The sequence below is a fragment of the Odocoileus virginianus genome, unplaced genomic scaffold (assembly GCF_023699985.2).
Source record: "Odocoileus virginianus isolate 20LAN1187 ecotype Illinois unplaced genomic scaffold, Ovbor_1.2 Unplaced_Contig_33, whole genome shotgun sequence".
Lineage (NCBI taxonomy): Eukaryota > Metazoa > Chordata > Mammalia > Artiodactyla > Cervidae > Odocoileus > Odocoileus virginianus.
Window position 1 is genome coordinate 167,644 of NW_027224350.1, and position 27,743 is coordinate 195,386.

At 36.4% G+C, this 27,743-nt stretch overlaps 1 protein-coding gene across 1 annotated transcript; it reads left to right on the forward strand.

Annotated features, from left to right (window-relative positions):
- Positions 1–14,217: 14,217 nt before the first annotated feature.
- On the forward strand, positions 14,218–22,929 carry MKRN3 (makorin ring finger protein 3). The gene is given in 2 exon segments (XM_070464609.1): positions 14,218–15,743; positions 15,746–22,929. Coding segments are annotated over 2 exon segments (1,611 nt in total). The 5' UTR covers positions 14,218–14,248; the 3' UTR covers positions 15,862–22,929.
- Positions 22,930–27,743: the final 4,814 nt, after the last annotated feature.

Here is a 27,743-nt window from a genome sequence, read left to right on the forward strand (position 1 = left end):
GGAGCCTTATAAAACTTGACACCTGGGGCATCTACTCAAAAGACTGGGGATCAGAATCTGCTCCCAAAGGGCTGTGACAGCCATGGAGGAAAGAAATAGCCCCCCTTAACCATCTTAAGGTCTTCCCTGGTGACTCAGGAGGTAAAGAATCTGCCTGCAATGCAGGATACCCAGTTCAATTCCTGGGTTGGAAAGATCCCCTGCAGAAGGGAACAGGGACTCACTGTAGTATTATTACCTGGAGAATTCCATGGATGGAAGAGCCTGGTGGGCTATAGTCCATGGGGCTGCAAAGAGTCAGACACAACTGAGCATCTAACATTATTACTTCACTTAACATCCACAGTGGAGGCTCTGGATACAACAACACTAACCCCCTATTAAGGGGGTTGAGAAAAGATGTGGCTGCACCCATACAAATAATGCTCTCATACCAAAAATACTGGATGCATACAATCTGCACAGGGATGTTCCCACATAAGCACACCCCTTCAAGACCACAATAGATAACAATCTCTCTTACATTTAGAGAGACAGAAAAAGTGAAGTAAATGAAAAAGCAAAGAAAGGACTTCCAATCAAAAGCACAAGATAAATCCCCAGAAAGAACAAATAATGAAACAGACCTCACCAGTCTACTAGACCTCAAGTTGAAAGAGGAGGTAATAAAAATGCTAAAGGAATAAACAAAAATTACCAACAGAAATACAGATCCCTTTAAAAAGTAAATGGAAACTATGAAGAAGAAGAATAAATTTCAGACAACTGAATTGCCAAGATAAAAACAAATCTAGAAGCAATGAATAGCAGACTAAAAAATGCAGAAGAACAATTAGGAGATCTAGAAGAGACAATAATGAAAATCACCCAATCAGAACAGCAGAAAGACAAATTTAAACAAAAAATAGCTGCATAAGAGTTCTATGGGATGACATAAAACATGCCAAACTACATATAATAGAGGTTCCAGAGAAAGACAGAGAGGAGATAAAAAATGTGCTGGCTGAAAAATGTGTCAAACCTAAAAAAACTAAACACAGCTACCCAGTTTCAGGAAGCACAGGGGGTCCCAAATAAGAAACTAAACAGACCTACCCCATGAAATCATAATTAAAATGGTAAAAATTAAAGATAAAAAGAGGATTTTAAAGACAGTGAGAGAAAACAGATTCAGTTACAAGGGAACCCGTATAAGGCTGCCAGCTGATTTCTCTACAGATATTTTGTGGAACAGAAGGGAGTGGCATGATAAAATCAAAGTTCTAAAAGGGGAAAACCTGCAACCTAGGATACTTTACCCAACAAGATTATCATTTAAATTTTAAAAAAATTGATAAAGATATAAAGAATTTCTCAGACAAGAAAAAATACAATGTATAGCAATATAAAAGCTATCTAAAGGAAATACTGAAAGAAAAAGAGGCAGGAATCTATAGGAAAGGAAAAGTCACAATAGGAAATAAAAAATATATAAAATGATTGAAAAGCAATTAAAAATTAATTTATGGATTAAAAATTTTAAAAGTGATTATACTGCAATTAACAGAGAAAGGATAAACATGAAGCTAAAAATTGAAAAAAATAATGTGTTATAGGTAATAAAAAAAATCCTTAAGAATGTGTTTGAACTTATAAGACTATCAGTCTAAAGCAAATATATACAGTTATGGATTAGGATACTTGAAAACCAGGGTAATCACAAATCAAAAACTTGCAATGGATTCACACACAAAAAACAAACCAACAAAAAATGAACTCAAACATAATACAAAAGAAAACCACCAAAAGACAAAAGGAAAAAAAGATAAACAAAGAAGTACAAAATCAACTGGAAAGCAAGATTTAATATGGTAATAAGTACCTACCCATTAATTGATTTAAATGGCAATGGACTAAATGCTGTGATATAAGACATAGAGTGACAGATTGGATGAAGAAAACAAGACCCTACACTTGTGCCTGCCTACAAGAGTTCACTCCAGAGTAAAAGTCACAGTCATACTGACAGTAGGTGGATGGAAAAAATGCATTTCCCTCAAATGGAAATGAGAAGAAAGCAGGAAAAGTAATGCTCAGGAAACAGACTATAAAAGAGTGAAGAAAAGAAAGACAACAAATGACATTATTTAATGATTGAATGATGTGTACCAGAAAGGGAATATTACACTTGTTAAAATATACGCACTCATAAACATAGGCAGAACACTCTTTTACATAAATCGCAGTAATATCTTTTTTGATATGTCTCCCAGAATAATGGAAATAAAAACAAAAACAAACAAATAGAACCTGCTTGAACTCAAATGCTTTTACCCAGCAAAGGAAACAATAAAAAATCAAGAGTCAACTCACAGACTGAGAGAATATATTTGCAAGTGATGTGACCAACAAGGGATTAATCTCCAAAATTTACAAACAGTTCATGTGTCTCAATGTCAATCAAACAAGCCAACCAAAAAAAAAAAAAAATTGCAGAAGACCTAAAGAGACTTTTCTCTCACAAAGACATACAGATGACCAAGAGGTACATGAAAAGATGTCCAACATCAATAATTATTCAGTTCAGTTCAGTTCAGTCACTCAGTTGTGTCCGACTCTTTGCAACCCCATGAATCGCAGCATGCCAGGCCTCCCTAATTATTAGAGAAATGCAAATCAAAAGTACAATGAAATATCACCTCACAGCAGTCAAAATTATGATAATCAAAAAATCCACAAACAATAAAAGCTGGAGAGTGTATGGAGAGAAGGGGACCCTCCTACATTGTTAGCAGGAATGTAAGTTGATATAGCCACTATGGACAACAGTATGGAGGGTTCTTAAAAATCTAAAAACATAGCTACCTTATGACCCTGAAATTCAACTCCTGGGCACATACCCAGGGAAAAACATGGTCTGAAAGGATATACACACCCCAATGTTCATTGCAACACTGTTTACAATAGCTAAGACATGGACGCAAATGTGCATCAACAGAGAAACAGATAAAGAAGATGTGGTACATATATGCAATGGAATATTACTCAGCCATTAAATCAATGGGATAATACTACTTGCAACAACATGGATGGGCCTAGAGATTGTCATACTGATATAAAGTAAGTCAGACAGAGAAGGAGAAATATCATATGACATCCCTTATATGTGAAATCTAAAAAGAAATGATACAAATGAATCTGTAAAAATCAGAAAAAAGACTCACAGACATAGAGAATGGACTTATAGTTTCAGGGGGAAGAATGGGGGGAGAGATAGACAGTTTGGTATCAACATATACACACTGCTATATTTAAAATGGATAACCAACACAGTATTACTGCATGCATAGCATAGAGAAATCTGCTCAACCTTATGTGGCAGTGTAGATAGGAGGGGAGTTTGGAGGAGAATGGATACATGTATATGTATGGCTGAGTCACTTTGCTGTCCACCTGAAACTATCACAACATTGTTAATTGGCTATTCAGTTCAGTTCAGTTGCTCAGTTGTGTCTGACTCTGCAACCCCATGAACTGCAGCACACCAGGCCTCCCTGTCCATCACCAACTCCTGGAGTTTACCCAAACTCATTAACTGGCTATACTCCAATACAAAGAAAAGAAAAGAAAAGAAAAGCTTTAATTAAAGCATATATGCACCCAACATAGAAGAACCTAAAATATAAAACAAATACTAACAGACATAAAGGGATAAATTGGCAGGAATACAGCAATAGTAGGAGACTTTAACACTCTATTGGTGTTATTGGACAGATCTTCCACCTGGAAAATCAATAAGGCAATAGAAATCCAAAACAATACAACTGGCAGTTGAAACTAATTGATATCTACAGGACACTACATGAAAAAGAGAAGAAAGAAAACAGAAATACACATTCTTTTCAAGCACACATGGAACAATCTCTGAAAGAGATCACATACTAGGTCACAGAACAAGCCTCAACAAATTTAAGAGGATAGAATTCTTTCAACCATTTGTTTTGACCACAGTGGTTATGTACAAAAAAGGAAATTAACCACAGAAAGAAATCTTGGTGAAAAAATGAACAAATGGAGATGAAATAGAATGCCACTTAAAAAATTAATCAATAAAGAAATCAAAGAGGACATCAGAAGGTAACTCAAGGAAAATAACAATGAAAATACAGCCTTACAAAATCCATAAGTTGCAGTTCTAAGAGGGAAGTTTGTTGATACAGGCCTTCCTCAAGAAACAAGAAAAATCTCATATAAACAACCTAAACTACCATCTTAAAAAACAGAAAATAAAAACAAAACAAATAAAACCCAAGTCAGCATAAGGACCAAATAAATATCAGAAAAGAAATAAACAAAATAGATAAAAAACAATAGAAAAGATCAAAGAAACCAAGAACTATTTTTTTTTTTTTTGCCAGTAAACAACTTAGTCTTTTATTTGCCCAAGGCCAGCTGTTGCAGGCACTGAGGCCCCAAGACTTCCAGAGGGATGGGGGTGGCGAGCCATCCTGCCTCCCACGTGCTGCCTGCCCCATCCTGCTTCCTGCAGGAGAAGGGAGAGTAGATAAAGTATACCCTTGCACCATCAAGTATCTCAATTGTGTGTGTGTGTCAGCCCCTCAGTGTTGTCTGAATCTGCAACCCCATGGACTGTAGCCCACCAGGTTCCTCTGTTCATGGGAATTTCCAGGCAAGAGTACTGGAGTGGGTTGCCATTTCCTTCTCTTGAAATATTTTTTTAAGAAAATAAACAACACTTGCAAACCTCTAGCCAGGCTCACCAAGAAGAAAAGAGAGAGGATCCAAATAAGCAAAATAAGTCAGAAAAAAGGAGAAATAGCAACCAATTCCATAGAAATGCAATAGAATTATAAGAGAAACCCATGAACAGTTACATGCCAACAAACTGAACAACCTCAAAGAAATGGATGCTTCTAGAAACATATAACCTGCTACAGCTGAGTCAAGAAAAAACAGATAATTTGAACAGACTGATCACAAGAAGTGAAATAAAATCGGTATTTTAAAACAATAACAACCACCTTCCTGAAAACCAAAGTCCAGAACCGTGTATCTTAATTGGGAATTTCTATAAAACATACAAAAATACTTGTATCTATTCGTCTCCAAAATATTCCAAAAGACTGAAGAGGAAGGGACACTTTAAAAGTAACTCTTTGAATCCCCTATCACCCTGAAAACAAAACCAGACAGTGACAGTACCAAAGATAAGAAAATTACAGGACAATAGGTTTGAGGAGTATATATATATATATATATATATCCAATGTGACTGTACTTGAAGATAAAATATATAAGGAAATAATTAAGATTAAATGATGTCATAGGGTGGGGCCCTGATACAATAGGATTAATATCCTTGAAGAGGAAACACCAGACAGCTTACTGTCTCTCTCCCTGCCACACGAAGACAGCACAAAGGCAGTTGTCTGCAAGTAAGGATGACACTCTCACCAGAAACCAAAACAAGCATCTTGATCTTAAATGTTACATCTTCCAGAACTATGAGACTTAATGTTTATTGTTTAATGTAATCTATGGTACTTTGCTATGGTGCCAAAGCAAATAATACAGTAACAAAATAATATCTCATTTCCACATAGTTTGTAAGGAAATTAACAATAATACAATAGTACAACCCTGCATATGAGAATCTCATGTTTATATTTAAAGCCAGAAAGTGAGAATCTTATTATTTCTTGGGATAAAGTTAGTTTTCTCCTAATATATTTATTGTTTTATATTTCATGTTCCTATCTATATTTCTCATGAGATAACATTGCCATACTTAGTTGCTCAGTCATGTCTGACTCTTTGCAACCCCATGGACTGTAGCCCACCAGGTTCCTCTGTCCATGGGGATTCTCCAGGCAAGAATGCTGGAGAGGGTTGCCACGTCTTCCTCCTGGGGATATTCCAAGTCTAGAGATTGAACCCAGGTCCACCTCAATGTAGGCAGATTCTTTACCATCTGAGCCACCAAGGAACATTGCTTTCATGCAAAGAGATATAAATCAAATTTATTTTTAAAATTATTTATTCAATTATCTTAATACCATTCCTTGAAAAAAGCTATCTTCATTACTCTGAAGTTCCATACTTGTTAAGAATTAAACATCCTTGTGCAGGGGTCTATTTCTGAACTTTCTTTTTTATTCAGTTTTCTCTCTATGATTGCAACAATGTCCAGTATTTTAATTAGTTAGCCTTGAAATGCATTTTGATATCTGGTAAAAGTAATTCTTTTTTTCCCCTTCATTGCCTAATTATATTTGGTTGTTAGCACTTGCATATGCAATTTACTCTGAACGTAGCCAGTCATGCACACACTAATTTTCATTGAGTTTCTAGATAATACATGGATCAAATTTCCAGATATTAAACTTAAAATATTACATCTTTACTTCTTTATAATAGAATAATTCTCAATGTATTTATGACATCATAAATTTCTCTCAGTTATAGTTTGTATATTTCTACATAAGTATCTTTATCCATAAAATATTAAAAATGCATCTTTAGTTCTATAGTTCTAAAATTTCATTTCTAACTGTTCACTATAGACCTGCAAATATACAGTTGGTTTTTATATATTGATTTTTCTCAATGGCTTTGCTAAGTTTATTACTTCAAATAGTTAAACTATAGATTCTTCTTTATTTTCAACTGTCCCCCTGTTGATAATTAGTTTCCAATTGTAATATGCTATATTTATCTTCTTTCCTTATTACAGTAGATAAGACTTTAAGTAAAAATTTAAATATAAATGTTGGTTAATGACACTGTGACTCATTCTTGGTGTCAGAGGATAATCTTTGTACATTTCAGCATTTATATTAATCAGTAAGACATTTATCTAGAGTTCTTAAAGAGAATTTCTTTATTCAGTTGGGGAAATTGATTTCTGTTCCTGTTTCCCCAATATTTTTTATCAGAAATGCATATTGCTTAAACATGAAAATGTGGATTTTTGAGAGTTTATTATTTTTTTCTCAATATTTTAATGTGGTTATTTATACTAGTTGATTTTGTTTCTTTTCATCATTCCTAGAAACATCTTTATCTCAAGTGCTCTTAAATACTTCTCTGCATGCATTACAGATGTATATAATTTCCACTCATTGGTATGGTGCTGTTCTCAAAGCAGCTTGCAAGTAGCATCTTAGAAATGCCTTAACTACAAGTATTCTCAAACACTTCTCTGCATGCATTTCCGAATGGGTTTAACTTCCTTTCACTGATATAACACTGTTCTCAATGGACTTGTAAACAGCATTTTAAATGCATCTTGAAGTTAGTGTTCTTGGAAACATCTTTGTGTGTGGTGTTGTGTACATGCATGTGAATCGGTTCTTTCCTTTTATTTATTTCGTATTGATATATACATGACTTAAACCATTATATTAGTTTCAGGTGTACAATAAAGCAATTTGGTATTTGTTTATATTGTGAATGATCACCACAATAAGTCTAGTTATAACATCCATCCCCACACAAAGTTATAGTTTTTTTTTTAATGAAGAGAATGTCGAGATCTACTTTATAAGCAACTTTCAGTACACAACGTATTATTATTAATATAGTCATCATTACACCTCCAGGACTTATTTATTTTATAATTGAAAGTTTGTTCATTTTGGCTACCTTCACTTTTTTCACCTAGCCCCATCTCTGGGTATGGAAACCACTTATCTGTTTTCTATATGCATAAATGTGTTATTTTTTCCAAATGATTTTTAAATATTGACATCATAAGAATTAACTCTTCTTTGTTTTATGTTCACTCTTTTATAGATCACGGAACTTCATATTTCAATTTTCCTGAAATTTGCATCAAAGTTTGTAAGCAACATGGGTCTGTAATGATCCTTACTACATACTTAATAGAATTTATTTTGAATTTCTCTGGGCCTAGAGTTTTCATTTTATGAAGGTTTTTAATTAGAATTAATTTTAAAAGTTAGAAGGCTATTCATACTTCCCATTTACTTTCACTTTAGTTATGATAATTTATTTACCAGGAAGTTTAAATTTGAACTACATTTTTATATTGAATGGCCTAATATTCATGATACACTCTTATGATCATTTTAAGTATGTATGAACAATAGTGATATCACTGTATTTCATTCTTGATATTGGTTAGTTGAGAAATCTCCGTTTTATCTTTTCAGTGAAACATACTAGAGGTTTATCTGAATTATTTAATGTATTAAAGAACAAGCCTCTGGCTATTCTCCTTGTTATACGTTCACTTTTTAAAATTAATTTCTGTTCTTATTTTTGTCATTTCTTTACATATGTATTCTTTCTGCTAAATTTGTTGTCAATTTTGTAATATAATGTACATTTGTAAAGGCTTCCCAACTGGCTCAGTGGAAAAGAATCTACCTGCCAATGCAGGAGACGCAGGAGAAGCATGTTTCATACCTGGATCAGGAAGATGCCCTGGAGGAGGAAATGGCAACCCACACCAGCATTCTTGCCTGGAGAATTCCATGGACAGAGGAGCCTGGTGGGCTACAGTCCATGGGGTCACAGAGAGTCAGACATGACTGAGTAACTAAGCACACACATACATTTGTAATTATCCAAATTTAGTGATTGCATTAGAAATAACAACTTTCTCATTTTCTAATATATTTATTTCAATCTACAAAATATTCTCCAAATATTGCTTTCCACCTAGCATACAAACTTTTATATAACACTTCATTATTAATCAAATCATAGTATTTTCTGATTCCTTTTCTGATTTTTTTTCATTGACAAGTGGGTGATTTAGAAATGCATTTATTAATATCCTGACATATAAATGGCTTTTCTAGCTGTATTTTGTTACTGATTTCTGATTCAATTTCAGTCTGGGCTTAGAGAATATATTCTGAATTATTTCAAGCCTTTGAAATTGTTGAGACATCTTTTATGCCCAATATGTAAACTTTAATAAGTGTTTGATGTGTAATTTTCACTGACAACATTTGGTCAGCAGTATTAATATTGTTTAAAAACCTACCAACTTGCTTTTTTTTTTCCTCCCCCCTTGGTTTATTCAATCAATTACACCCTTGTCCCCTAGTGGCCAGAAATATGCACTTTGTTATATTTCTTGTGGGAGATGAACATTGTCTGGTCAGCTTGGCACAATTGCTTGTAATTCTCCTTAATAACAGCATAAACTTTTTGGAGGACAAAAGAAACAGGGCAAAGAACACAGGAAATTATATAAGTATTTTTATGTTTTAAAATATAAAAAACACTCCTTCTTCAAGAAACAAAGATTCAGATTAATTCTGTTTCCCTCCCCCTCCCTGCAGTGGTAGCATGCAGGTCCAAGTGCACACCTGACATAACATCTATGTCCCCCTCTAAAGATGAGAAGGCAGCAGGACTCCAACATCATTATATGACATTCCTGCCCCATCTCTGCATTCATCTTCTTTTCCCTACCACTTGGAAACAAAAGTTTCATCTTTCTTTATGAATGTATTTAAGGCTAAATGTTGTACTTCAATGCATGGCCTTAGGTATATTCTAAGTGTTTATGCCTGTCATATTTTGAATATTATTCAGTTGAAATTTTTCTGTTTTGTGTGAATTCTTCTATAACTCATAGGTGATTTAGGTTTTTTAATGCTCTCTCTCAAATTTTATTCCTTTAATTCTCACCATATTAGCTATTTTCTAAGTCTTTCAAGCAGTTACTTATATACTAGTTAAGTATATAACTAGTTTCTATCATTGTTCTAGATGTAAATATAAGCTTTATTAGAAGGGTTTAATCTAGGTTATGACTAGAAATTAAAATTTAAGTATATTTTAGGCCTGTAAAATAAATGAATACAAATAAACTATGCTAACCACACTATAATATACACATAGCAGAATTCTTGGCACTTGCAGAAAAACATTTAGAGTTTTTCTTGAAATTTTCAGTGTTTGATTACAATACAGATAGTTCCATGTAATTTTCACAATCAGAGAAGTTTTGTGATACTATATTTGAATGGCTTTAAAATAATTAATACCTTTTAAATCTGTATTAAAATATGGATTTAGAAAGACATCTTTGAGTAACTTTCATGTTTCTGGTTACGTGTCATCTAGTGGTTCACTCGTGGTGATTAGACTCTTCATAACAGCCCACCCTCACTCAGGATGAGTGAGAGAATGCCTGTCCCAAGCAGACTCCCATATAATTATTAATACAAGTGATTTGGGAACAAAACATGCTGCACAAAGCTACCTACAACTGAAATTCCCCTTTTGATAATATATGTAATTGTGTTCAGCTTTAAAGTTTGCAGCTTTCTTAAGGTGTAATTGATGTACAAAAAAAACATACACATAATTAATGTGTGCAATTTGATGAGTTGAAGAAAAGTGTCTTTGTAAATTTCAAAATAAAAATAAGTTTTTCCATCAGTATAAGAAAATAAATACTTATCCCCTATCTCTTCTGTACCAGGAAACTGCAGTTTCCAGTTTCCAGTTTCCAGACAGCAGAAAGTGGAGACTGACACAGTTGCTTCAGTCACAGTATCCTTTGGGCAATTCTAAATTACCAAATAATTTTATCTCAAAAATTATTCTTGTAAACTCTGTTCCAATAATTTTATAATTATTTCATTTAATACTCACAACAAACCTGGGAGCTGATTGCTCTTATGATGATAGTTGTTGTTTACCAGATGAGAAAAAAGAGTGTTTAATTTGCCCAAGATAAATTCTTACAGAGCAGTGCATTCAAGATTTGAGCCCTTAGTGGCTGATTTTTTAAATTTTAGTTCCCTGCACCCTACAGGTGTGCAACGTAGTGCCTAAATGTTGGACCTGAAGTAGGTGTGTGTGCTGGAGGAAACTGCTTGGAAACAATGCATGTCCTTTAAATATGGACATATGAGTCATGTGGGGCTGGGCCCAGCAGGCCTGGAATGTTTAAAATAAAAGACTGTGGGAGTCTCCAGTTCTCTTCTGCCCAAGGCAGTCCACTTCAGAACTAGTCTCTTGCCTGTCAAGCTCTTGTTACACTGCCTGGAATGTGCCTCAGCACTGTAGTGCTGTCAGCAACCTCTCCTTTATCAACTTGCTCCCTGGTGACTGTGTGCTCAGCCCAGCCTGCTTAGGTGGAAGGCTGCTTCCCTTCATTCCAGTTGGACACCTCAATGCTCATCATCCAGGAGATATCCTGCTGCCCTGCACATTGCTGTGTGCCCAAATTGGTCTCAGTCAGGTTCCAGATTTGGATGCCCTCAGTGGTGTTTTGGGGAAATTGGGCTCAGCTGAGCCAAATAATTGGAGATAGGATCAGATATGTATTTTCAGAGACTATGTGAAAGCAACATAGGTGCTCACATTAAAAAATCAGAAAAAGTTCTTGAAATATGATGGTTAGATAAAGTTATCTGAGAAGAGAGATTTGACTGGTATGGAAAATATTATATTATTTCTCTCAACACACACTACCTAGTATTTGTAGCTATTCAGTGATAGACAACATTTAAAATCATGGGGTACAATTTTAGTTTCTCATTATAAAATGAGAAGATGTGGCTCACGGTGAGAGGACGACCCACAAACACATTTGCGAGTCACACAAGTGGGGATCTGAAAGCAGACGCTGCCCCATGTCAGCTGTACAGCTGGGCAGGTTAAAAGATACTGCTTTTTCTCCATTTCCTTATGTTTGGGGAGAAGGATGATCAAATACCATCGAGAACTGAGCTACCACTCACCTGAATTTCAGGTGCTTAAGAGATATGTGTATTAATGATTATTGTACAGAACAACGCATATGAAGTCATCATAAAACACTGCATTGAGTAGTGCTAATCTATAAAAAGTAAAAAAGTCAAACAAATATAATTTAGACATGGTGCTGAGAACATACTACCATTAAACATGTAATAGATTTATATTCAGGATTTTTATGTTTATGAACTTGTGGACAACCCAATAACTGTGTTTCAAGTCATTTTCTGTGAAAATTTGGAGGGCTGTCAAAGGAATAATCAATATCTAACACAGTTATAGAGAAAAAGAGTGAAAGTGAGCCAAACTTTGAAAGAGTTATCATCCTAAACAAAAAATTCAACATAAAGGAGAAAAATTAATTCACCAAGATTTCCTAGATTCCCAATGTAAAAGTAGCATTATTCTCACATAATTTATCAACTGAGGAAAATTTTTACCTTCTGAAATTGTTGAGCCTTCTATTGCATGATCAGACTATACTTCAATTTATTTTTGTTTTCATAAATAAAGTGATTTTCATTTTAGTACTTTAATTCCTAGGATAATTAGCTTTGAGTGTTATAAATATTATGAATTCTAAATATCTAAGTATCATTGATTATATGCATGTGTATATATATATATATATAGTATACAAATAAATATAAATACAAATTCAAAGTATTTTGTTTTGTTGTACTCCTATTAATTGTCCTTGCTAAATCCTCTTAAGTTTAATAGTTTATCAGTAAATTATTCTTAATTTTCTGCTGCCCATGAATAATTTCTTTGCAATTCTAACATTTATTATTTCTTTGCTTACCTTACTGGAGTGTACAAGACTTGTAATAATAGCACATATAAACTTTTTGCCTTTCTGTAGATGGAAACTTTAAAAGATTTCAATTATTTGGAGTTATTTTAAATTGAATATTTATCTAACAGATAAATATTTATATTCCTTATTTCTGGTCCTGTCATTTTTGTTAATAAATGCTTTTTTTATAAATATGACCATTTCACAAACATTTTAAAATTTAATGCCTAACTTTTTTCTGATATCCTCACATAATTTTTAATACCTGTTATTAATGTACTGATACCATTTTTTATATTTCTGATCTTGGTTATTTGAGCCTGCTTCACTTCAGGTTCAAGAATCTTTTCAAAGGATTTTGATTAATTCCCCCTACTTCATATTTGTTATACTTTAATTAATTTATCATGTTTATAGTTTACTTCAATCCAATTTCTGTACTATATTCATATTTTCTCAAATTTTAAAATAAAAATTTGGACCATAAAATTTCCTCTGAGAAACTTGTTTTAGCAAACAAAATTCAATACTATGTAAAATGAGAATCATACCACAAAAGGTTTATTCTTGGGGAAGAAAAAAAGGCAAGTTAAACACTGAAAAACCTATCAGTGTAAATAATTACAATAAAATAAAAAAGAGAAAAATAACATGATCATCTCTTTAAAAGCACAGAAACCTACATGATAAAATACAGTTTACATCAACACTTTATATTTTAAACTAATTTGTTTACTAATCCAATAAAATGCATCTGCAAAATGACAGCCCAGATGAAATTAAAAACCACCACATGGGCAGAAGGGTAGAGGATTTACCATGAAAGGCTGGCCCAGCACAATACCATACAAAATGGGATGTAATAAAGAAACAGAAACAAAGAGCCACTGTGAATTAAATCAGAAAGAAGAAGGGAAAAAAAAAAAAAAAAAAACGCCAGGGTCACAACGGGGACAGAGGCTTATTAAGCCAGCATCATGACCAGCAAGGTCTGAGGCTTCTGCACAAAGGGAGGGAAAGGCTGGAAACCACAATAACCTAACAAAGCTGAAAGCCACTAAAGCAGCCTCAGACCAGAGGTCGGTTCATGCCTCACTGGCGAAAAGCCTTTCCAACCTAAGCCTGTAAGAATTTCCAGAAAACAAAGAGCAGAAGAAATGAGCTTTTGTCAACACAACTAAATGAATAAAGCTTCCAGAAGCAACAGTTAAGGTACTCAGAATGAAAAATAATTAAAACAAAAACAGATCCATATAGACATAAAATAAAGTGAACAAAGCATTTATAAAATTCACGTGTGATATGGCTTAGAAACAAGATGAATTTTACGCAGTGGGAAATTTTAAAAAGCATGAGGATTACGTTTTCAATAGACACGTATGAAAAACCAACGAAACCAATGCGTCCGAAGGAACACTGTAAGGGCTTGCATTAAAACCTCAAAGGGCCGTGATTTCTTCCCTCAGAGGAGCCGCGGGAGGGCGAGGGACTGCACGCAGCAGAGCAGAGGCGGCGAGGCGGGCAGCGCTGCCGGATGTGAACAAAAGAGGATGCCGGTCACAATTTCAGCCGGACCGATCGCGCACCGACCCAGTGGAGGACTGACGTAGTCCTCACAGGAAGTGTTCACTGCGCCTGCTCAGAGAAGGAAGTAGGAACACAGGCACAGGAAGCAGGGACTGGGGGAGAGGGAAACAGATGCACAGCTCCAAGGAAAGAGTCCCGGAGCTGGCTCGTGGCCTCCGGGCCTCAAGCCTGAAAGGAAGACACACCGGGGAAGTTCCGGTACCGTTCTGGGGCGTAAAAGCTGCCATGGAAGAGCCTGCAGCTCCCAAAGAACCCCACGAGGCAGCTGGGGCCTCTAGGGGTGCCGAGGCAGCAGGGGAGGGCACCCCACGGCCCACCCTCCCGGTGCGCCCTGTCTCCCGGTGGTCCTCGGCTCCAGGCCCAACCCCGTTCCGCCCGTCACGTCTGAGGCCTGCCCAAGCCTCATGGGGAGGGGCCGGGCCCAGCTGGCTGCAGAGCCGGAGCACTGGCAGCTGGACAAAGCAAGTCGTCTGCAGGTATTATCTGCATGGGCTGTGCAAGGAGGGGGAGAACTGCCGATACTCCCACGACCTCTCGGGCCGGCAGGTGGCCGGGGAGGGCCCTGGCTCGCAGCCCCAGGCCTCTGCAGACAGCGGCCCTAGCACGGCTGCGCACATGGAGCCCCTGCCTCAGCAAGTGGCGGAAGCCCTCCCTGCTGCTTCCTCACTCTCCTTGCCTGTGATTGGCTCAGCTGCTGAAAGAGGTTTGTTTGAAGCCAAGACAGACAATGCAGGCCTTGAAGCTGCCGGAGGAGCAGGTGTGGAAGGCTGGGAGAATGCCGTTGAGTTTGTTCCTGGGCAACCCTACCGGGGCCGCATGGTCCCTTCTGTCTCCGAGGCTCCTCTGCAGAGCTCGGTAACTGAGAGTGGGCAGATTGTCTTGGGCATGGGGAGGCAGCTTTGCCGCGATGCTATCGCGGGGCAGTGCTTTCGTGGGCAGAACTGTGTTTATCTCCATGGAGATATATGTGATATGTGTGGGCTGCCGGTCTTGCACCCCTTGGATGGTGCCCAGAGGGCAGACCATGTAAAGGCCTGCATTGAAGCACACGAAAAGAATATGGAGCTCTCATTTGCCGTGCAGCGCAGTGCGGACAAAGTGTGTGGCATCTGCATGGAGGTTGTCTATGAGAAAGCCAACCGGAATGATTGCCGCTTTGGCATCCTCTCCAGCTGCAATCACACCTACTGTCTTAAGTGTATCCGCAGGTGGAGAAGTGCCAGACAATTTGGGAGCAGGGTTATCAAGTCCTGCCCTCAGTGCAGGGTCATGTCCACCTTTGTCATTCCCAGTGAGTACTGGGTGGAGGAGGAAGAAGAGAAGCAGAAACTTATTCAACAGTACTTGGAGGCTTTGAGTCACAAGACCTGCAGGTATTTTGTTCGAGGCAGGGTCTGCCCATTTGGAGAGAACTGTTTTTACAAACATGTGTATCCTGAGGGCCAGGGCGAGGAGCCTCAGTGGCAGGGTGCTGAGGCGTCTGGTACTTGCCATTGGGAACCTTTGGAGCCTCTGCAGGTGGGAGAGGGCAACATGCCCTTTAAAAGCAGTAGAAAAGAGCTTGTCATGCTTTGGCTGGCCGATCTGTTGTGTAAGTGTTTTCACCAGGAGCTTATGCGCTCCCCTTCACAGAGGTCTGGTGGGACTTGCTTCACTGTGAGCTGGAAGAATATTGCACCTTGAATCTGTGGCATTCTGCTGTGGCATGTTGTCTGGTGTGCTGAGGCTCTGTCATCTGCTCTTGTCTGTGTTTTGTTTATAGACACATCTGTCACTTCTAGGGGCTGCTGAAACCATTTGTATAGAAACATCCATCTGTTTTCTTGACCCTTCCCATTCCTGCCCACCCCCCCCCCCCCCAGGATTATGGTGTTTCACTGTGTTAAAAAGTAACAAAACATCCTTAAAGTTATTGTTTGGTGAAATTAATATGACTGTCAGTTTATGGTTTATTTTGTCATCTGTTTTTAACAGGATTGACTCAGTTCTAGTCTAGTGTTTACAGAATTTCCACACTCATTTTGAAGCCCCTCAAGAATAAATGTGACAGGGTGAAGGGAGAAGTCTAAACTGAACCAGGAGCTTTTTGCTGCTTCAGTCTTAAGAAATGGACCCTCGTGGGGCTTTATGGTGCAGCTTCAGCATCTCTGTTGTTTACACGTCTGTTCCCTCCCCCATTCCCCTTAAAGTGCACTCTTAACTTGTGGTTACCTTGTGGTTTTACGTTTTACTTGACCAGAACCAGGTACATATGTTCACATGTGTTTATCCTGTTTAACTTGATGTGAAATCATTTATATTTGGAAGTAATATACATGCATATTAATGTGTATGAAAGTTATGTGTTTGAAAATATACATTTAAGGTGTATACTATAATATTTATTTAATAAAATAAACACTGAGCTGGAAGCTGAAAGTGAAAGGTTGGTAGGATTGCTGTTGTGTGAATGTGAGGTATGTAAATTGTTTTTCTGTCCCTTTCACAGGCTTCAGTAATTAGCACCTAATGAAAAACAGCTATTTCAGTGGCTCTATCTAAATGTAGCAGACACAGATACTAAAGAATTTACAGAATATGACACTGGTAATTACTGTGATGCCATTAATATCTCGCTGCTATGTGAGTTCCCATGCAGTTTAGCTACTGTATCATTATTATTTAAAACAACAGTCTTGGACTCAGATACACAGTTCTTTGTGTTCAGTATTTTGTGTCATCCATAGACATACCAGAGAAGGGGCTTTTGGCAGAAGTTTTTGGCATAAAAGTGATAATATTATAAAAAGTAAAGTAGAATAATAAACATTTTCAATAAGTCTAATACAATAATGGAAAGACAATAAATGAAATATAGAAAGTAATGAAAACTAAATAAATAGTAAGTTGGAAAGTTAATAATGCCAATACACCATAATTATATTAAGTGGAAATATTTTAAAATCTGGAGATTAGCAGACATAATTAAAATGAAAATGAAACTATATACTGTTTAACTATATACTACATACAATAGAAGAATGCAGAAACATTATAAGGATGAAAAACTAATCAGAGGTGTTACAACTTTTGAGCATAGAGTTCGTTATTAAGGATTAACAAACAACTGGAAATACATATAGTATATGAACATGAAATTATAATTTACTAGGAAGATAAACTATTCCAATTTTCTGTTTAGTATCATAGTATTAGGTTAGCAAATAAATTATTGATAAGCAAGCTACAAAATGTTGGTAGACAATTTGAATACTTCTCAATAACTGAACAAGCAAAGAAAGAAACAGTGTGGGCTGAATAGCACAATTTTAACAGTTTACCTAGTTGACATGTATAAGATGCTGTATATCAACTGCAGAAAGCTTTCCTACTGCCTAACATAGCTGAAAGTATCCTGGGGACCTGAGTCACAGAGGTGGCAGAATTCCCTGACTGTCTAACAAAGACAGGACACATTTACAGGGTTTATACTCTTCAAAACAGTAATTTAATTCTCAGAACCACCGTATGAGCTACTGGCTATAATTTTTATCACCGTCATGATGAGATGAATAAGAGAGACAGGTGTTAAGTTACTTGCCTATATAGCTCTGACCTGTAGGCATAAATAAGTGGAACAGCAGCAAATGAACCTCAGGTAGTATATTTCCAGAGTACAGGCACCATGCTTCCTCTTGTCCCATATGACTGAAAGCAGGTGGACCCACTTAATATAGCTACTGGAAATGCAAGTGCAATATTTATGTGTGGAGTTTCATAAACTGCCCAGTGGGACAGAGGTGAGCATAAGTGAGCAACAGGATGTTGGATTTCTGGGGCTTTATCTGTGGGCTGCCAGACCCAGTATTTCTTAGTTCAACACTCAGAATGTGTCTCAGCTGCCTGTATTTATAAACTGCCTCTTTCTTATTACATAATCCCTGATTCGGTGGGTGAATATCTCAGCCTATTTCACTAAGGTCTTGGTCATATTCCTTCCCTCTTGATCCTTGTTATCCAAATAATTCCTCAGTCAAGAGGCCCTTGATTCCTGGTTATTACCAGCATGTAGGGTGAGTGATTCCAAATTGGAAATCCAAATATACTTCCACTCTCTAGGCTTCCCTAGCCATGCAGAGGAAAGGGGACTTAGATGACCAAGCAACCAAAGAGTAGGAACAGATGGGGCAGTCTCAAAGACTGCACTAACCCCAGAGGCTCAAAACATGAGCTCTGTGTGGTGACTGTGCTGTCAAGGAGGACAATTTCAGCCAAGCACAAAAAGCTTTGAAAAGTTTGTCCTAATAATGCACTATCTAATGTGAAATATCACATTTTGTTCAAATATTTTGACCCAAACAATTATATAAAGTGATCTTTATATAGCATGTGAGAAGGGTCCATAGAACATAATATGGTTTGGGAGACAAAGGATGACTGTAATCCCCACTGCATTTTACCATCCCTGCAGTCAGGAGCAAGTTATTTAAACTTCCTATACCTCAGTTTCTTTATATGAGAAATGGGTATAACACCATCTATCTTTCTGGAATGTTGTGAATGTCAAGTGTACTTTGGACAATGCTTGGGACATAGGTGGTATTTTTAAAATATCATGTATAAAGGTGGTATTTGTGTACTTGTGAACCTGAGAAAAGCTTGCACAAGAATTAAAACACAACCAAGTTTTTCTCTTTGGTGATCTTTGGAATTTATCTTAAGGTAACATTATTTTAAAATGATTTTCTTAGAAAATGGTGCATTAACTTTATATTCATAATTTTAAAAAGACCAAGTAATATTTTTAGCAAATGTCACTCAGTTGAAACCAAAAATGTGCTATTCAATTCCTGAAAATATAAGAAAAATTATGTTTTTCTGACTGATACCTACATGAGGAAAATAAGAAATAAGGTTAAAAAAAATGGGATTCCCTATTCCTCATCAGCTCATTCAGGAAGAGATCAAATAACAGGGATATCACCAGGACTGAAGCTGGGTGAAGTGTCCTGAGGGCCTGCCCATAAGGACAAATGAACCACCCCTGCTGCAGTTAGGAACAAAGGAGCCCTTTGCCATACAAAGGTTTGCTCTGTGAGTGATTCAGAGTGTACGCTGCTCCCTCCTCCAGGAGATTCGTGGATTCAGCCTCTGGGGCTTGTAGCATACAGAGTGTCATTCTGACCACACAAAGAATGCCTGAGTGAAGCAGATCTGATTTTCTTATGCTTCGCTTGTTTAAATTTGGTGGCGGTAAAGACTTAATGAAATGAATATGCTAAAAATGTACCTCATACTCCTTCATTAAGTCCATTTACTGGATCTCAGTGACTTAAAGGGAAAGATTTCTAATTCACATTTGATTCCTATATGGTGTTCCATTTTTCACTTTTGCAAATATCACAGGGGTGTGAATTCTGTTTCCACAGCATATGCTAAACGACAGCCCAAGTGTCAAATGAAGTTGAGGTGGGGATGAAAAGGGGGTACTTGGAAAATAACCCGAAACTGTTTCAAAGAAATAGACTAACACATGTTAGAATTTTTGCCATGAAAAATATTGCATATCACATTTTCTAGAGTGGATCACTAACAAAAATAACTGGCTATGTATTAGATCACAATGAAACTGTCAATTAAATTGAAAAATAGTAGTACGGGCAACGGTCTCTGATTCAAGACAAGAAAATAAACAACCGCTGCTGCTGCTGCTGCTAAGTCGCTGCAGTCGTGTCTGACTCTGTGCAATCCCATAGACAGAAGCCCACCAGGCCCCCCCGGCCCTGGGATTTTCCAGGCAAGAACACTGGAGTGGGCTGCCATTTCCTTCTCCGATGCATGAAAGTGGAAAGTGAAAGTGAAGTTGCTCTGTCATGTCTGACTGTTAGCGACCCCATGGACTGCAGCCTACCAGGCTCCTCTGTCCATGAGATTTTTCAGGCAAGAGTACTGGAGTGGGGGCCATTGAATTCTCTGAAACTACTACTATATAGAGATTTTTAAAATACCCCTCTGAAAAATAATTTGATGAAAGAGTAAATTCAAAATCATCTAGAAAGACAGAATAAGGTAATTAAAATTTATGCATACTGTAATCTATGGAATAGTGCTGAATCTGCACTCAGAGTAAAAATAATGTTAAATACTAATATACAATGTCTATAAATACAGTTTACATAATTGATTACATATCCAAATCTGTAAGTTTTTAGGAAACTACAACATTCAGAGGCACACACACACACTAGTAAGCAGAAAGAATTAAGAATGACTAAAGCAAAAATAAGTGGATCATAAAATGCAAATATATAAGCTGTTTTTGAGAAAAATTAATAAACAGAAAAACCATTAATGTAATAAAAATAAAGGAGGAAATGCAATTAAACAAAATAGGAAACTATGAATAGGACATACTCAGAGAAAAGCATACACCAAAGAAATAGGAAATAAACCCTTGTTACACTAAGACAGATTTACTTGGAAATGTGATAGGACTTTAAAATTTTCAACATGATTTTCCAAACAGCAATCTAAGACACAAATAACCAAAGCAAATACTAACGAAAAATTAAAGTTTCAGGAATGTACTTATGCCCTTGACTGCCCCAACAGACATCTGTCCCAGAAATTTACTAAAACCTTTAAATAGATTTCAATGCTATATACACCACTCCAAAGAAGAAAGAGGAGATTTAGTTATCATATGAGTGACACCTAACATTGATATCAGAATGTTTCTAATACAGTATAACACAGAATTAACTAGAGCCCAGTCTCATTTTCAGTTGTGAATATTGATGCCAAAATAATCTCAAATGAAAAACTGACAAACAAGCAAAACTAGCACAGTAGAAGGAGAGTACATCAGGAAAGAGTAGGTTATTTTCCAAGTAAAATGGATGGTAGAATATGAAAAAATATTTTATCTTAATGTATCAAAATAAATAATTATTTGAACATCTTCTTATATCTGAAAAAACACTAAATTCAAGATCTATATAATTTTATATAGATGTGTGAGATGTGTTATCTATATATATATATATATGTGTGTGCACACGTATATAGTATACATCTATAAAATTTTTAATGCACAGTCACAAAACACATGACTAAAGGAAGCAAAGGAGGTAAAAATAGTAAATAATGGAGGAAATTACTATATTAATTATGATTGATTTGATTTATTTAAAAATATGTAAAATAGATACACAATTATCCAACTTAAGAAAATGAGGAAAAAACAGCAACAAAATGCAAATATGGAGTAGGACACACACTCAATTCATAGGAATTCACCACAAAGAGAGGTTCTATTAAACATACAAAAGAACATTACTCAATCAGATACCACTTAATTGCAGAACTTGAAAGAAGTTAATGATTTTTAGGCTCATGTAATTAATTACACATTGACTACACAAAATATAACCTAGTATTTAACATGAGTAAATTATTTCACAGAATGCAGTTTTACCAAAAAAAAAAAAAATAGGGATTTTCATAAAATCTTTAAAGAACAAATATTTCAGTACCATTTTAAACAATTTGGAAATCATTATCAGATGAAAAATGGAAATTAGGACCACTTATGTGGTTTTATTTTCTATTATTTTTTTCAGGTTTTCTTAGTTACAGTTGACATAAAATTGTGTTGGTTTAAGATGTAAAATATATGATTTTATATATGTATATGTTGCATCCCTCATATAGTTAACAATTTGTGTGTGTATGTGATGAGAACTTTTTAAATCTACTGTTTCAGTGACTTTATAATATAAAGTACCTTAATTATTAGCTAGTCACCATGCTGTACATTAAATCCCCAGAACCTGTCTTATAACTGGAAATGTGTACTCTGACCACTTTCACCCATTTCCCCCGTTTTACTCCCCTACCCTGGCAGCCACTGTTCTGCTCCCTGTTTCTCTGAGTTCATTTTTTTTTTTTAGATTCCAGCTATAAATGATATAGCATTTGTCTTCTCTGTCTGATTTATTTCACATAGCATAATGCCTCAAGGATCATCCACATTGTAGCAAATGTAGGATTTATTTACTGCTTATGGCTGTATGATATTCCATTGTATGATGCATAATTTATGCCAAAGTATAATCATGATACTGCGTACACACACACATTTGCCCACAAATGATTAAATGATTTATTGAAATATGGTTTATTTATGAAAATTATCACGTACCTGATGTAAAATGTAAATATATTGGTAATAGCCAGAATAAAAGTATTTCAGCATTTTCATTCTTTTAACAAGGAAAGTAATCATAAAATTGTCTCCTGTGAGCAAGCAAAAACAAGTAGATCCCCTGTCTGTACTGCCAGTCAGTATTATTTTGAGAATCAGTACAATTGAATGCAAAATAAAACAAATGAGGCATATAAAATTTCAAAGAAGGATGTAAATTTATCTTTCTGAGATAATATAACATTTGATGTTGAAAATCCAAAACTATCTGGAAAACTTCAGAAAAAACTCTGTAAGAGGCTACGAAAAAATACTGGAAGTTTCATATATAAAATGTAGAAAATTTAATGGAGACTTTTTTATGGAGACAATAAAGTGTATAGAAATAAGCAAAAATAAGTCTGGAAAAGCTGCAAAATTAAGCACTTTGATAAGATAATTATTCTTAAAAAAATACTTGAAGAAGTGAAAATGTATACCATGGAATTTGATAGGGAAGTTCAACATATTATTCTGTCAGTTCTTTACATTCATTTACATACTTGACAAAATCCTAATAAATTACTCCTTTGAACTGACTTTTTGCCCACTCCATTCATATATTGAAACTCTAACCCGTGGTATTTGGAGGTGTTGGCTTTCAGAGGTAATTTGGTGTTGATGATGGAGCCCTCATGAATGGGATATGTGATTTGATAAGAAGAGACATAAGAGAGATGGTTTCTCTCTCTTCACCACATGAAGATACAGTTAGAAGGTGCCCATCTGCGAAAAAGGAAAAGGGCCTCACTAAGAATCCGACCATGCTGGCAGCTCGACTTCAGCCTCCAGAACTGTGAGAAATAAAGGCTATTTTTTATGCCACCCCGTCTGTGGCATTTTGCTATTGTAGACTGGACTGAAAAAGACAGAAATGAGTAATGAGAGGTAGATGCTTCTCTCACATCTACCTAAAAATGTGGAAGTAGTTTTGGAACTGGCAATAGATAGAGGCTGGAAGAGTCATGAGGTTCCTGCTAGAAAGATTGATATTGCTATGCAGTCTTCTATTAGTAAGAAGACTTCTATTAATAATAAGCTTTCACTTTCTGGTGAAGGCTCAGAAAGGAAGGTGGAGAGATGTAGGGAATTGCTGTTGTTCATTCACTAAGTCATGGGCTCTTTGTGACTCTATGGACTTCAGCACCCCAGACTTTCCTGTCCTTCACTATCTCCCGGAGTTTGCTCAGATTCATGTCCATTGAGTTGGTGATGCTATCTAACCATCTCATCCTCTGCCATCCTCTTCTCCTTTTGCCTTCAATCTTTTCCAGCATCAGTCTTTTCCTGAGTTGGCTCTTGGCATCAGGTGACCAGAGTATTCAAGCTTCCAACTTCAGTGTCAGTCCTTCCACACACACACACAAAATCACATACATAATATTGGTAGAAATTAGCATGGTAATGGACATTCTGATGAGGTTTCAGGCATAAAAGGGAATGTGTTACTGGACAACATAGAAAATGTGACCCTTGTTGCAAAATGGCAAATAGAACTTGTGAGCAGTAAAATGGAAAATGGGCATTTAGGTGAAGAGTTTTCTTACCAATGGTTTAAGAAGCAGCTTGATTTTTACCATGTAGTAGGCAAAGTGCAAATGGAGTCTGTAAGTGTGATCTAATTCTTATAACAACACCCAGAGTAGTATGCTAATACTCTTTCTGATACCTAGAGAATACAATGTTAATTATGGTTAAGTTAAATAATTTGCCCTCTGTCAGGACCACATCCATAAAGTTGTGGAGAAAGGATTTGAACCTGGATTGTCTGATTCAAATTGGCCTCTCCCATTCTGTCTACCTATTGATTTGGAATGAGTGTGTGTGTATGTGGGAGGGAGTGGCTCCTATATAAAACTAATTGGAGAAAAGCACATATCCTTTCACAGTAAATGGACAAGACTCAAAGGTAAGGGAAGCATCCTTGAATTGCTGGGAATAAAAATCACTCCAGATCTTATCTTTCCATCTCATCTGCCTCTGAACAAGGGGCTAGTTCTTCCACTATTTGGTTCTGTCTAGTTTCTTGGATTTTGTGTTCTCTTTGCTGTGCTTCTTTGTTTCTGGGCACAGTGATTCAGACTCTTTAACTGTGGCTTTCTGTATCTCTTCCAATATCACACCTTCAAAAATGGTATCACCCAAATAGTTAACAAGGGATAGTAATTTGGGTCCTTTGAGAAGCAGGCACCAAAACAAAATTAAGTGTGCACAGATTTTATTGGGGGTAAATTCTCATGAGAAAAGTTAGGGAAAGGTCCAGAGAGGTGGGTAAACACTTCAGACCAAGACTGGCTGCAAGTGACAGAGAAAGAGGAGGATGGTAGGGTGGAAGCATCCTGATCTGATGTGCAGTCTAGTGGAGTCTCAATATGCCCATCCAGGAGTCCTCAAGCCACAGCCAGCCATCACCAGAGTCCCCTATCTCTCAGAAATTGTCCTTGTCACATTCCCTTACTAACTGGGAGCAACCCATGGGAAGCATGGTTTTGACATAAACACAGTCATGGATTTCAGAGCACAGCTTTTGGGGCCCTTGATTGGTTAAAGTTCTTGTAGTTGGAAGGATTTCCAAGTACGTGTTGAAGGAGCCAGAAGATCTTTAACTGTCCAACTGTGTTGCAATACCTGATGATGGACATACAATGAGATTGGAACTATGACCCTTCCTTTGAAGTGCTCATTATTGTTATATAAATAAATAGTTTTTAATTGAAGTGCTGTTGATTTACAATGTTATGTTAGATTCAGGTGTATAAGAACATGATTCACTTATATTTTTCATATTATTTTCTATTGTAGGTTGTTAAGAGATACTGAGTATAGTTCATTGTATATGTCATTGTTGTTTACCTATTTTATATATACCAGTGTATATATGTTAACTCCAAACTCCTAATTTATTTCCCCATCCTTCCCCACCCCCACTTACCCCTTTGGTAACTATAACTTCATTTCCTGCATCTGTGAAAGGCACTCTTTTTTTTTTTTTTGCATATTTTAAAATTTATTTATTTTGATAAGAGGCTAATTACTTTACAATATTGTAGTGGTTTTTATCATACACTGAGTCAGCCATGGATGTACATGTGTCCCCCATCCTGAAACCTCGCCCACCTCCCTCCCCATCCCATCCCTCAGGGTCATCCCAGTGCACTGGCTTGGACTGCCCTGTTTCTTACATTGAACTTAGACTGGTCATCTATTCCACATATGGTAATATACGTTTTTCAATGCTATTTTTTCAAATCATCATGCCCTCACCTTCTCCCACAAAGTCCAAAAGTCTGTTCTTTACATCTGTGTCTCTTTTGCTGTCTCACATATAGGATCATTGTTACCATCTTTCTAAATTCCACATATATGTATTAGTATACTGTATTGATGTTTTTATTTCTGGCTTGCTTCACTCTGTATAATAGGCTCCAGTTTCACCTACCTCATTAGAACTGATTCAAATGTGTTCTTTTTAATAGCTGAGTAATATTCCATTGTGTATACCTATCACAGCTTTCTTATCCATTCATCTGCCGTTGGACGTCTAGGTTGCTTCCATGTCCTGGCAATTGTAAACAGTGCTGCGATGAACATTGGGGTACACGTGTCTCTTTCAATTCTAGTTTCCTTGGTGTGTATACCCAGCAATGGGATTGCTGGGTCATGGCAGTTCTATTTCCAGCTTTTTAAGGAATCTCCACACTGTTCTCCATAGTGGCTGTACTAGTTTGCATTCCCACCAACAGTGCAAGAAGGTTCCTTTTTCTCCACACCTTCTCCAGCATTTATTGTTTGTAGACTTTTGGATACCAGCCAAAAGTTCTGACAGGCATGAGATGGTACCTCATTGTGGTTTTGATTTGCATTTCTCTGATAATGAGTGATGTTGAGCATCTTTTCATGTGTTTGTTAGTCATCTTTATGTCTTCTTTGGAGAAATATCTGTTTATTCTGTTTAGTTCTTTGGCCCATTTTTTAATTGGGTCATTTACTTTTCTGGTATTGAGCTGTGTGAGCTGCTCCTATAATTTTGAGATTAATTCTTTGTCAATGTGGGATACCAGGGATAGATCCCTGGGTCAGAAAGATCCTCTGGAGAAGGAAATAGCAACCCACTCCAGTACTCTTGCCTGAAAAATTCCGTGGACAAAGGAGACTGGTAGGTTACAGTCCATGGTGTCGCAGGGTCAGACACAACTGAACAACTGAATTTAAAAACCTTGTCAGTTGCTTTGTTTGCTATTATTTTATCCCATTCTGTAGGCAATCTTTTCACTTTATTTATAGTTTCTGTTGTTGTGCAAAAGCTTTTAAGTTTAATTAGGTACGGTTTGTTTATTTTTGCTTTTATTTCCACTGATCTTTGTGCCAGTACCATACTCTCTTGATGAATGCACCTTTGTAGTATAGTCTGAAGTCAGGCAGGTTGACTCCTCCAGTTCTATTCTTCTTTCCCAGGATTGCTTTGGCTATTCGAGGTTTTTGGTGTTTCCATACAAATTGTGAAATTATTTGTTCTAGTTTTGTGAAAAATAGCTTGATAGGGATTGCATTGAATCTATAGATTGCTTTAGGCAGTATACTCATTTTCACTATATTGATTCTTCCGATCTGTGAACATGGTATATTTCTCCATCTGTTTCTATCATCTTTGAATTCTTTCATCAGTGTTTCATAGTTTTCTACATATAGGTGTTTTATTTCTTTAGGTAGATTTATTCCCGAGTATTTTATTCTTTTTGTTGCAATGGTGAATGAAATTATTTCCTTAATTTCTCTTTCTGTTCTCTCATTGTTAGTGCATAGGAATGCAAGTAATTTCTGTGTGTTAATTTTATATCCTACAACTTTACTCTATTCATTGATTAGCTCTAGTAATTTTCTGGTGGAAGACACTCATTCTTAATCCAGTTTCCTTTCTGAGGGCTCCAATCAATCAAAGAACCAAACAACTAAAGAATCGGAGACTCTGTAATAATGAAAGCAGGTGCTACAAAAAGTAAAGGCAGAATAGCCAACTAAGGCAGTTGGGGTAGATCTAAACAAAAGGCATTGAGTCTGGCCCTGGGCACTTTGCAGATATTCTCCTAAGCTACTTTTCTCGTCACAGAGGTATCATATTTTCTCTTCCTAATTCTCTCTCTCTCTCCTCTCTGCTATCTCAATATATATTATACAATGGTGACATTACCCAGACTGTCACATAAGAGGCAGAGGAAACACTAGACTATGCTTATAGAATGGGCAAGGTTCTTTAGGACTAGATACATGCCAGGTTGAAAGTTAACACCACATCTTTGTTTTAGTAGCTTGGGCAAGTTAATGAAGTGTCCTATACCTCAGTTTACTCATCTGAGAGAAAATGATAATAACAGTATCTCATTT